Genomic DNA, 12,908 nt, shown 5'->3' with positions numbered 1-12,908 from the left:
CAGACGCTCCGTACAAGCAAAACGCAACTCTGTTACTATGATTTAAAGTCGTATGTCGTATGGAGCGTCCGTAACTACCAGACAGTACTGGCACAATAGAAACATAAGCAGTACAGTAACTTTATACAGGAATTTCGAGTTGCGACATGATCACGTTAACGAAAGACTATTACTCTACTGAGCTAATTTTACTGTTTAAACACTTATTAGTTTAGTTACTCGATTATATAATTTTTACAAATCGTTGCTTAGATTTTGAAAAATTGCAGGATCGAGTGAAATAAGCTACCGGAGCGGCAGCTGACGTTCACGAGGCTACATTATACACACTTAACAACTTTACGAATTATATCGCCCAAGAAAAACTCTTGATTTAGTACTTTTTCTGTAGGTAGTGGTATTCTTTTAGTAGTGACTGAACTCAAAACAGCGTCTGAGAACTTTCTTAGCGTAACATCTAATGGATCGAGTGTGTTTTCAGTCGACCTAAAACTCGAAGCAACGCCCAAAAATGACATGTTTCTTAAACGCATAGGGCAGCGGTAACCCCTATCCCGACCTCTTCATGAGTATAGAGTCGTACGCGCGTCGCTTGTGGCGACCACCCGTCGACTAGCCCGTGCCGGAGATCGACGGAGCGACAGCCGACTTTCACGAGGCTATATACGCCCTTAACAATTTTACGAGTCATATCGCTCTGATTTAGTACTTTTCCTGAAGATAGTGGTATTTAGTAGTGCCTTAACTCAAAACAGCTGCTGCTGATAGCTTTCTTAGCATATAACATCTAATGGATCGAGCGTGTTTTCGGTAAATTTAGACTTAAAATTCGAAGCAACGGCCAAGATTAACGTACTTTTTAAGGGCGTAAGGTAACGGCAGCTCTTTGACCGATCTTTTCATAAGTATAGAAAGTCGTACGCGCCTCGCGTCGCCTCCGTCCGACGCGCGTCGCTTGTGGCGACGACCGGTGGACGAGTCTGATGTACCGGAGTCACCGGAGCCCGAGGAGCGCCGGGTGAAGTGGCGCTTTTGGCGGCGGCGGCGGCCTGCTGAGGAAATGATGGTTCTGGTCATAAACTGGTTGACTGGTCTAATTTTTCAACCAATTCTCTAGATTTTTTGTGAGCAAGCTTGATAAGGAATCTTGTGGTCGATTCAGTATTTGTAAGTTTTCTCGAGGGCTAGAACTCACAGAGCCACTAGTATTTAAGTGGTTTATCCAAGTGTTTCAACTCACCGGTCCTGGAGCCGGTGTCAGAGTCCTGGCCGGACCGGCGCGAGCTGCCTGCCTCGTATCCTGTGCTGATTGGGGAAGAGTCCGCTGAGGGCGTCATCTCACCGATACCTGCGCAAATAACACATTTCAATTTAAAAGTTTACAATTCAATTGTTACTATTCTATCAAGTCTTGTAACTAACAAACTCTACAGGAGGCTCGCTTGCTTGGCTATCAGTACGGCTACCACCAGTTTTGACATTGACATAACGCTCACGTTTAAGTAACTTACTTTCTATGCATCTCGCTCGTACTCGCATATGCGAGCAATAGTGGAAGCGAGATGTACAGAAAGTAAATTACGTAGACGTGAGCGTTATGTCAATGTTAAAACTGATGGTAGAGGCTCTTGTGTATTAGTCTCACTTGTGTATCACTACAAACGCTTACCGCTGTCTAGCTTCTGCCTCGGCGGCTTGTCGGCGCTGGCCGAGGAGCCGGCCTCGGCCTCGCCGTCGGCCTCGAGGCTCGCTTGCTCGGTCTCGGTGTCCTCCTCGGGTTCGTCGTCCTCGACTTCCTCCTCGTCCGCGTCCCAGTCCATCTCCCGGGACGTCGTGGCTTCGCCACCACCCATCTGGTGAAAAAGAGAACAATCAAATAAATTGGTTCTGAACGATTTTAGTTCACAGGACGATTGTCCTTCGGGTCAGCAGACACAAACTATTAGAATCAACTAAGGGTGGTATTCCACCTATCCAATTTCTTTGTCCAATGTGTATTGCGTCTCACATTTTGCTTAATGAGAAAGTGAGATGCAATGACATTAAACAAAGAAATTGGACAGGTGCCCTAACCCACCCTAACAGGCTACAGGCCAATATGAACCTTTGTATTTGTATTATTTATTTATTTGCTGAATATGGGTTTACAAAGGTGTACAATAACATATTAATTAGTTCAACCATACCCTGCTTGGTGTTGCATGCAAAATTTAAAGTATAGTCGCACTAATAACATACAATTAAGATAAAAATATTAGAAATAACATGTCAGATTAATTATTAACATTAGAAAAGTCATGCAATTCATTATTTACAATTTCAAATTCATATTACTATTCCATGTCATAATCAAAGTATTCATGTATGGAATAAAAACACATGTCATTAAGCCATAAAAATAATTTCTTTTTAAACTTGTTGATTGGAAGGTCTTTTATGTCAGCAACTTATTAAATATTTTTATACACATGTAAAATGAACTTCTAGCTGTTTGTTTGAGACAGGTTTTTGGCAAAACTAGTAGATTGCGCTGTCTAGATATACGGTCATTGTAACTTATCATATCACAGTTTTTTTTTAAATGAGTTTCATTGAGACGAACAAAAAGAGCCATTTCATATATGTACAAGGATGGTAGTGATAACAATTTATTCTTTTGCATTACTGGCTTACAGGATTCCATTTGTTTTATTGTGAAGATGGCTCTTATACATCTTTTTTGCATTATGAACGCCCTTTGCACATCAAATGAGTTACCCCATACTATTATACCATATCTGAGTGTAGACATAATGTAGCTGTGATATGCCAGTAATGCGGATTCTCGAGATACTGTTTGTCTGACTTTCCTCAAAGGGAATATAAATTTATTTATTTTACTACAAACACCATCAACATGCTCATTAAAGGTTAAATGTTCATCCAAATCTATACCAAGAAATTTGAAGCTTTTATATTCGCTGACAGAATCACCTAAGGGTCATTCCACCGTTTCGGGTGTTACACTTGAACTCTTAAAATAAGGTTTTATTGGATATTGTAACAGGAACTAGGAGGTTATAACTATTGATTCATCTACTACTTTGATAATATTTTCTTTTCCTGTACACACATAATTAAAGTATAAGAGCAATAACGAGAGAATCACTAAAAAGTAGCTGTTTCGGGCGTTACGGGAATTGGCCTATACCTTCTGACCATCAGTACCAAAATGCATAATTTAGCGAATTTTGTCAAGTAACCTCCAGTTTTATTTATGTCAAGTAATAATAGTTAGTATAGTCTACTGAAACACTGAAGTAACACTTAGTATCACTTTTCAATTAATTTTAATAAAATAAATTACCTGTTTCGGGTGTTAGTCATGGTTCGTTTCGGGTGTTACGAGTACGAAATTAAGACAGATTTATACGAAATTATGGCTCATTTTATTGAAATTATTGTCTTTTTAATAAATTCGATTAAAAACATAAGTAATAAATGCTGAATTATTATAAAATACATTAATCTTAACAATAAAAACTGTTTCTCGAAGATATCATAATTATTTTTCTTTCGATGCGAATATTACCGAAAATATTCACTTAATCAAAAAATGGTTGATAGTGACACCTATTAATTTTGTAAGATCTATCCAACGACACCCCACATCACAGGATTAAAGTCGCAAAAAAATTAAAAATATTTTGTACAGGAGCAAACCTAAAAAAAAAATTTTTTGTAGTTTTTGTGTTACTATTTTGTCGCCATGATTGATTTAAGTATCCATGTCAAATTGCAGCTTTCTAGCACTAACCATCACGGCGAAAAGCCGGGGACTGACAGGCGGATGATCAACACGTTTCGGGTGTTACACAACTTCAAACTTTAAAACATACGACTAAAGCAGACGCAAAAACAACAACTAATACACATTTGCATAGGTTCACATCATAGCCTTTCTTTGGCAAAACATGCTTGGCTATAGTTAATTACGGGAAAAGTTACACATACTTTTATCTCTTTTTCGTTTCGGGTGTTACTTTGAGACCACAGTCTAGAATACTCTTCTAAAAACCGATTAATCCATGCTTTTTAATATTTTTAAAGATAAATTATAAAATTACGATATTTTACCTGAAATAACTGCGGGAAATTTGTAACAGTTTACAGTTACTTTCTTTTTAATTAGTCTTGCCAATATCGCTGTATAAAATTAGTTTTACGCCTATCATTTAAACGTTGCGATCAAGTACATGAAAAACATGTAAAAATCTTTTCCCGATTATATTTCTAACTCTATAACTAAATTCAAAAGTCACACGGATCGCTTACTCGAAATTAGCCCTCATTATGCTCTTGTGATTCTTAAATTCTGCCTTTTTGTCCCTAAATTTACGTATGTGCTCCGCTGTTGTCCTTTCTGGAAACATCAAAATTTATTGTCGCCCATAGATGATTTGATCAAAATTAGTTTAGAGACGATTCTAAACATTCAGCTAAGTGAGCCTTCCTGGTCTCAAGCGTCCCTCCCCATTCGGTTTGGAGGTTTAGGAATTCGCAAAATTTCCAGTGTGGCTTCCCCAGCCTTTTTGGCGTCCACTCATAGCACGTCTGGTCTCATAGGAAATATCTTAAGGGCTTTGCCCACAAACTGTGAGATTGCGGGCTTTGAGGACGCCAAAAATGCTTTTAAAATTGCTTGCCCAGGCAAACAATTTCCAGACAACCCAAATTCACAAAGGAGTTGGGATAATGTTTACTGTGATTTAACTTACAATACTCTCCTAAACAACTGTACAGGTCCAGACCGCGCGAGGCTTTTGGCGGTCGGAGCCCGGGAAGCCGGTTACTGGCTACATGCCCATCCTTCGCCCAATACTGGTACTTTCTTGGATCCGGCCTCCCTTAGACTGGCGACTGGTTTGCGACTCGGGGTTTCGGTGTGTACGCCACACATATGCTCTTGTGGCACGGACGTGGACCGACTGGGACACCACGGATTATCTTGTCAAAAAAGTGCAGGCCGTTTTTCGAGACATGCGTCGCTTAATGACATAGTCCGTCGGTCTCTTGCCACCATCAATGTGCCTGCTCTTCTTGAGCCGACTGGCATTATCAGAGATGATGGCAAGAGGCCCGATGGAGTGTCCTTAGTTCCTTGGAGCTTGGGACGGATGTTGGTGTGGGATGCTACCTGCGTAGACACACTGGCACCGTCCCACCTCCAACGGACTACTGTAAAAGCGGGCGGAGCGGCGGAAAGCGCCGAAATTCTAAAACGTAACAAATATAAGAGCCTCGGTAGAGAGTACCATTTTGTACCATTTGGTGTTGAAACTCTAGGTCCATGGGGTCCCAGCGCGCATAAGTTGTTCGCAGAAATCGCGAAGCGTCTGGTTGACGTAACTGGTGACCGAAGAGCTGGCGGCTACCTCGCACAACGTATCAGCATTGCGATACAGCGAGGAAATGCCGCCAGCATCCTTGGTACAATGCCTCAAGGGCCTATTTTAGATTTAAGCTAGTTATTAATTTCGTTTAGTAGTACCACTGTATATATATTGTATGTAAAAATTGATTTTTTTTCGGTGTTTTTTTCTGACATGAAGGTTTGGTATGTTTTCTATGGAAATAGGTTAGTGTTGACTTCTTAAACGAATTTTCATTTTTGAACCCTTGGTAGCGTTTATTATGGAATGACCCCTAAACAAGTTATATTTAGATTCAAACTTTGACGTTTACTAGTTCTAAATTGCATATACCTAGTTTTGCTTACATTTATTGATAGGTTATTAATTTCCAGCCAGTTGACTAATGCATTCAGGGTTCTATTAATGTCACTTTCAAATGTTTGCACATCAGTACATGGTATTACTACGGAAGTATCGTCTGCAAATAGTACGGTAGGAAAATCTACGGCTTTAGGCAAATCATTTATGTAAAATGAAAACAGTAATGGGCCCAAGACACTGCCCTGTGGCACGCCAAAGTAATTTTCTCTGCAGTTAGATTTGTAGGTGTTTAAAGACTTGCCTTCCCTCCTAACAATTTCTGTATATTGCGTTCTGTGGCTTAAGTATGACTCTATCCAGCGAAGCACATTTCCTCGCACTCCATAGTGCTCAAGTTTTGTCAAGTGTCTCTGATGAGCAACCAAGTCAAATGCCCTTGTCATGTCCAAAAAAAGGACTACGACTGGCTGGCCTCTATCCACACATTGTATGACATCCTTGAGTAGAGCAAAAATTGCAGTAGCTGTAGACCTACTAGCTCTAAAGCCATGCTGCTGGTCTGTTAAAATCTCATATTTATCGGCAAAATTGACAAGTCTAGAATTCATAAGTTTTTCAAACAGTTTCGATAGGACAGGTATTAGTGAAATAGGTCTATAATTGCCTACATTCTTTTTTGGCCCTTTTTTGTGGAAGGGTTTAACTATGGACTTTTTGAGCCTTTCAGGAAATGTTCCTTCCGCAAGAGAAAGATTGAAGATATACAATAGAGGTACACATATTGATTCGGCACAAGCCTTTAGTATTTTGGAATTTATTTCATCATATCCAGTTGATGTAGTGTTTTTTAATTTCTTAATAGTTTCTAGAATCTCTTTTGGTGTAGTGGGATTGCAAAACATACTATGAGACAATCGATCAAAATTTTGTAGCGGTGATCCATAATTTGGATGGAACTTGTTGGATACATCAATGAAATAATTGTTAATCAATTCTGCAATATCTTTAGGGTTAGATGTAATACCGTTATCACTTACTATATTGTGTATGTAACTTGGTTGCCGAAATTTACCCACCCTATCATTAATTATATCCCAAGTCGCGCGACACGCATTTCTAGCATTAAATATATAGTTATAATTGCTTCTCTTTTGAGCTTTATGTATAACAGACTGTAACACTTTTGAGTATATTTTATACTTAGACTTAAGCTGTATATTTTTGCTTTTACATGCTTGTACGTATAATGCGCGTTTCCGTTTACAACAGAGCCTTAGACCTTTTGAGATCCATTTAGCTTTTTTTGGTTTCTCTGTTATAACTACTTTCACTAAAGGAAAACATAAGTCATGAAAAAGCCCCAAGAGATCATGAAACTCGTTGAATGCATCATTAGTACTAGACTTATTGTAAACATTATTATAGTTCAAATTTTGCATACAGCTAACAAATTTCAAAATGTTCTCTTCACTGTAATCTCTACGGAAAAGACAAAACTGATTGGGACCTTCGTGCATTCCGACAAGGTTCACGATGGCGCGCGGCGCACGATACGCGTGGCGTACAAAGAGTTAGTGCCTTTGAAAAAAGTAATCAAAATGGTTCTTTATATTGGGAAAATGATTGCCAGATAGACGCAAATAAGATATGATTATTATAAGGCCTGATACGCCTAATAATTATCATGACTCTCATATTGCGTCGTGGGTCATAGGTTATTGTAAACTAAAAACATGGCATATATGTTTGTATCGATCAGTAAGCAGTAGAAGTTTGTACCCGGGTTTGGTGTTGACATAATCTGCAGATGCTCTTATTATCTTAACAATAAAGTTATGTTTAGTTCATTTTGAACAGGCGCTTAGCAACTTCTTTTGCGAATCGTACAAAAGACTATATCTTATTGCTTAGTGGAGTGGTGGGCAAAGTAAGGCCCGCGGGCCAGCTCCGGCCCGCGAATGGATTTCATCCGGCCCGCTGCCGGTCGTATGAAATAATTAGAATATGGGCTATATGGCATTGGCCCACGATTATCACAAATCAAAATAAATTTTGGCTACAATTCTGGCCCTCCACTTAAATTTCCTAAACATTCTGGCCCCCCCATGAAGAAAGTTTGCCCACCACTGGCTTAGTGTTTGATAATGGCAATCATAATTCGTTTTTAGGGTACCGTACCCAGAAGGTAAAAACCCTACCCCTGGTACCCTATTACTAAGACTCCACTGTTCGTCCGTCTGTCACCAGGCTGTATCTCATGAACCGTAATAATATAATAAATTTTCACAGATGATGTATTTCTGCTGCCGCTATAACAACAAATACTAAAAAGTACGGAACCCTCCGTGCGCGAGTCCGACTCGCACTTGTCCGGTTTATTCTTTCTATTTATTCTGTCCGGTTTATTCTCCACTCACTTTCCGGTTTATTCTCCACTCACCTTTCCCAAGTATATCTCGACCTCAGCCGGCATGTCACCCTGGTCATCGTCGCTGTGTGGGTCCCTGCGCCGCCTGCGCCTGTCCCTCCTCTCACTCCTATCGCTGTCGCGCGTCTGGCTCCTGTCGCGCGTGGTGTCTATGTCGCCGTCGCTTCTCGTGTCGCGTTCGGGCGTGCCGTCTTCGTCGAGGGTTTTGTCAGCTGTGTCTGCTGGGGTGGACTGTGTTCTGCTGGCTGATGGCACTGGTTCTATAGATTGAAAAAAGGATTCAAATTAGTATAATGGTCAGAGCACACTGGCTGCGTATATAAAATGTATTTTTTTTTTCACTATAGAAGGCAAACATTTACTGTTAATAATAACCTAAATTTCTCAATTCACAAGAGCCTACCTCGTTTATAAATTAACTAGCTATATTTCGTCACATAAAAAAATAAAATTTGTCAAAAGCAACGCAGTTACGTCAACGTTGCTAGCTCGAGTGACGCTAGGGTGGGGTGGGTCTTACCCGATTCAGTGGCAGCGTCATCAGCCCTGGCCCTCGGCCTCTCGTCGTCGCGGAGCTCGAAGGTGAGCATGCCGCGGCAGGGGCGGCGCTCGGCGCGGCCCCACGAGCGCGAGCGGCCGCCCGCCCTCCCTCCCCCTCCTCCCCCTGCCCCTCCTCCCCCTGCCCCTCCCCCTCCCTCCCCCGGCTCGGAGGCGCCGCGCGGCGAGCCGGGGGAGCGCGGCGGGGTGGCGTCGTCGCCCCGCTGTAACATGGTTAAGTTCATTCTAAATTTTTTTTACAAATATCTTTATTAATGTTCGTATAGATTTGATAGCCAACTGGTATTATTACTTCATGAAAATAGTATCGCTATATGCAAAGAAAAATTGTTTAAAATGGCCGTCATTATCATGACGTCATAATAGCAGCATCAAAGAAACTATGGGAAGAAACATCAAATATGCAGTGCAAACTTTTCGTTGTTGTTACAAATTTAACACTTTTTCTGCTACAGTGACGTCACTCACGAGAAAAAAATAATTAGATTACGTGTCCTTAATACTCGTGTCGTGTCGTATAGGCTCTTCAAAACGTACCATGATTATGTACAATTCAAAAGTCGCTACGGCATGTAGTGGTATGGAGTAAAATATCTATCTTTGATAATACATCATTAATTATTAGATTACCTGATCGGTGGAGTCATCAGGGTTGTCGTCTGACGTGTCGTCCGACGGCGCGTCGAACCTTAAGGCGCCGGCGACACGGGACGGGCCCATGCTCAGCACTAGGGACAGTAATGCGTTCATCTCGCCCGCGCCGCCGTTGCGGTCCAGGTCGTGAAGTGCGTTTAGGCCCTCTGTAGAAAAGTATATAGTGTGAAAAATGGCTAAATATACAGTTTTAAATATAAAATACGCTTTAGAATATTAACCTTAGTGTTTAAAACCGACATTTGCCTGCTTTACTCGATATTTAGCGAAATTTACTAGATAGTGAACCAAATCTTGGACTATTGGTTTTTATACTCGTTCAATCATCCCAGTTTATAAGACTGATCTGTCACTATAGTAGAAAATTCGCTAGTAAATTAGCCAACCAAACTGTCATTTCAGTCTCTGCAACATAAAAACACTGCTGAAACTCACCGACATCACTCTCATCCTCTATAGGTATACAGATCCGCCTCGGGCACGGCTTCTTGGCGGGCGGCGGGCGCGGCGGCGGCGCGCGCAGCTCGGGGTGGCGCCGCCACACGCCGCCGCGCAGCGCCGCGCGGACCATGCCGCGGCAGAGGGTTTGGAGACGTGCTGGGCACTGTTCTTCTACGAAAATATATTAAAATGAGTGTTGAATATTGAAATGACGGGCAACAGAGAGGTATGGAAGAAAAAGACATGCTGCACCGACCCCAAGTGAATGGGACAAGGGAGTGCTGCTAGCCGCCGTCATAAATCGAAGTTACGCTCTTATTTTAAAATGACATTTTAAAATAACATAAAATTTGACATGAATATTCAAGTAACATATTAAACATATGTATATCTATGAATGGTACTAGTTTTCGTTGCTGGAAATTGTAATACAAAGAATTTAGGGCGAGTAGTTGTAGTAGCCATTGCCTACACAAAATAACGGGGTTTAGTACTAAGGCAGAGCACCACTAATGGAAGAGTTTAATAACTCACCCAATCTAATAAGATCCCCCGCCTCCTCCTTCGTGGGCACGCGCAGCGTCGCGAACGAAACGTTGAGGACGCTGCGCGATGTCCACTCGGTCTCGCCGACTCTCTTCACCTGGACAAGGTTGTCGTTCAGCGGCATCACTAGGATACCACCCACCTGGAAATTTCAATAAATAAGTACTGTTTCCAATAGCCAGAAATAGTATAAGATTTATAAGTATATTTGGAAACTGATTTTGCAGCCTAGCATTCTTTATAAATGGTAAAGGCGGGCCCACACAGAATAAGTCGCTTCTCGAGGACATTGAAGCTGCAATGCAGACCGAGCTACTTCGCGCGGCAATTTCCTCGTTCTATATGGACCTGCCTAATGATGCTTACACAAAAATAAATAAATACATAAGTCAAGGCATTCCCCCAACATTAGTTAAATATCCTAAGTAAACTTGAATGAAGTGATTGTAGGTTTTCCAAGTTTTATTGCACAATAACAACTTCCTATTACACTGTATTAAGAATGTGAATGATGAAATAGGTATTACAAATTCCAAAAAATCATTAAAGACATTCTGTAAGTAATTAAAAAGCACCAAATTTTAAAACTAAGATACTAAGAAACTACACAATCTGTCTGGTTTGTACTACTAAGTGTATGTCAGTTGGATTGAGTGGCAGATTGATCAATCAAAATCTTATGTCTGTCTGGAAAACAACACATACCTTGATGAGTTGTTTGAAGTAATTCTGGTACTCCTCTGGGCAGCCGGCACCGCAGTAGACCCGGTCATAGGGTGCTCCCAATGGTGCTATGCACAGTCCATTGCCTATACAAAATGCACAAAGCAGTTTAGCTATGAAAAAGTAACAGAGTTAGTTTTAAGATTATAGCATTAGTAAGGATGATAAAAAAACAACTAACATGTGTATTTTAAAGAAATCTTTTATATACCCAGAGACCTATAAAAAGAATTCCCATTCCATTGTACCTATTGAAGAAGAAGAAGAAGAAAGTCATTCATTGTAAAAACCTTCTACATACAGCACCACAATTGCAAATTGTCTTGGCAAGTTTTGTTTTGTGGGCAGCTAGAAGTTAATAGGGAATCTATTATATTGAATCATGGATAGAAATTATGTAAAATTTGTATACCTCTGCAAATTTGCCAATAATTATACTTTCTAGCCACCCAGACCTCAAAATTTGCCAAGACAAATGCAATTTAGATTTGTCAAAAAAGATTTAAATTGGAATGGAACAGGAGAATTTTTATTTAGGGCTCTGGGTGGCTAGAGGATACTGGTAGTTTTAACAGTTACAACAAAAAAAGTCAGAACTTTAAATTCAAATTTGACTTACCCTGATAATATTTAGGTTCACAAAAATCAAATTCATCCAGAACTGGAGAGTTTTCTATGAACTGTCCGAGCCTTTTATTAGCATATTCAACCACTGTGGGATGCACTTCCAAGCCATGGCTGATGCCGCTGGAGCCCAGGATCAACCCCACCAGGGTGCTGAGGTAGCCTGTACCCGAGCCCACATTCAGGAATGACAGCCCCGGGGACAGCTCCAGGCCTTCCATAACTTCACTGTCGGGCAAAGATTTCACCCGTCAAGCATTTGTATAGAACATCTATAATATGTTTAACAAAATGAGAACATAGGATCTAGATGTGTAAAGACATGGGAATATTTACTGTATTTCATATGCATGTAAGGTCCACTTTTCAACTGTTGATGCTACAGTGGACAAAGGGGTCAAGTTTCAGAGAGTTCACGTAAAATGACAAACAAGTGATTATGAATGGCGATTATTATCAAAGGCCAAATGTTTACATTTACTTTTGTTTGTGAGGATGTCGTTAGGGGCGCTTACCTGTAGATGCAGGGCGCGGAGAGGTGCAGCGGGCCGTGCCGCCACGCCAGGTCTTTGTAGGCCTGGTCCCGTGCATCCCGCGTCATGTAATCCGCGCGGTCCAGCGCCCTGAACACTCGCTCCACATCCCGTGACCGGATGTAGTTGCTGCTCACTAGGTTGTCGATCAACTCGTTGTTATCCCTGCCCGAGCTCACGGCGCCTCCCATATTGTTTGTTTTGTTCCGACCTTTCCTTGCACTACCCGACTCCTCAGCTGATAAAAATTGTGACGTCACACTTGTTTTTCAACATAATTCGTCGCCAATATGTCACGTTCACCACGATCTGACGATAATGATGCACCATGTACAGAAAGAAGCCTTTGAATCAATTGTTTTTAGATGAAAACGAGATCAATTTCGTTAAAAATCCAAGAAATCGAACGAGGCAGAGTAGCTCACATGAAGAAAATTGTAGTAGGTATTTTTATTTTTATTTTCTCTTGACTGTCAAAAAGAGCCGATCACTGATTGGTCTAGATAAGAAAGGGACAACGACTCACCAATCATAATTCAGCATAAACAAAGTCAAAAAATCGGAAAGTGAAATCGATTGATTTGTTTTGTAACGTTTTCTGGATTGTTGTTACATGCATTGTTTTAATGTGGAAGCCTCACTATTAAAACTTTCAGTTTTAATTCATAATTTCTTCAAATAAGTTTA

General features: G+C 40.8%; 1 protein-coding gene across 1 annotated transcript; it reads right to left on the bottom strand.

The window, feature by feature from the left end:
- Positions 1 to 582: 582 nt before the first annotated feature.
- Positions 583 to 12,905, bottom strand: LOC134793086 (uncharacterized). The gene is made up of 11 exons (XM_063764611.1): positions 12,204 to 12,905; positions 11,684 to 11,916; positions 11,047 to 11,150; positions 10,330 to 10,483; positions 9,790 to 9,966; positions 9,331 to 9,500; positions 8,663 to 8,903; positions 8,155 to 8,402; positions 1,670 to 1,853; positions 1,241 to 1,348; positions 583 to 1,052 (listed from the first exon to the last, which is right to left on the bottom strand). The coding sequence occupies exons 1-11, from the start codon at positions 12,410 to 12,412 to the stop codon at positions 823 to 825; spliced, it is 2,058 nt and encodes a 685-aa protein (XP_063620681.1). The 5' UTR covers positions 12,413 to 12,905; the 3' UTR covers positions 583 to 822.
- Positions 12,906 to 12,908: the final 3 nt, after the last annotated feature.

This window comes from Cydia splendana, chromosome 8 (assembly GCF_910591565.1).
Source record: "Cydia splendana chromosome 8, ilCydSple1.2, whole genome shotgun sequence".
NCBI lineage: Eukaryota > Metazoa > Arthropoda > Insecta > Lepidoptera > Tortricidae > Cydia > Cydia splendana.
This window is presented reverse-complemented; position numbering and strand designations above follow the sequence as displayed.

Coding starts and splice junctions, on each gene's coding strand:
- LOC134793086 (XM_063764611.1), bottom strand. CDS start 12,412: ATGGGAGGCGCCGTGAGCTCGGGCAGGGATAACAACGAGTTGATCGAC. Junction 11,917..12,203: donor TCCGCGCCCTGCATCTACAG/GTAAGCGCCCCT, acceptor TTTGCCCGACAG/TGAAGTTATGGAAGGCCTGG. Junction 8,403..8,662: donor TGACGCTGCCACTGAATCGG/GTAAGACCCACC, acceptor TTCAATCTATAG/AACCAGTGCCATCAGCCAGC.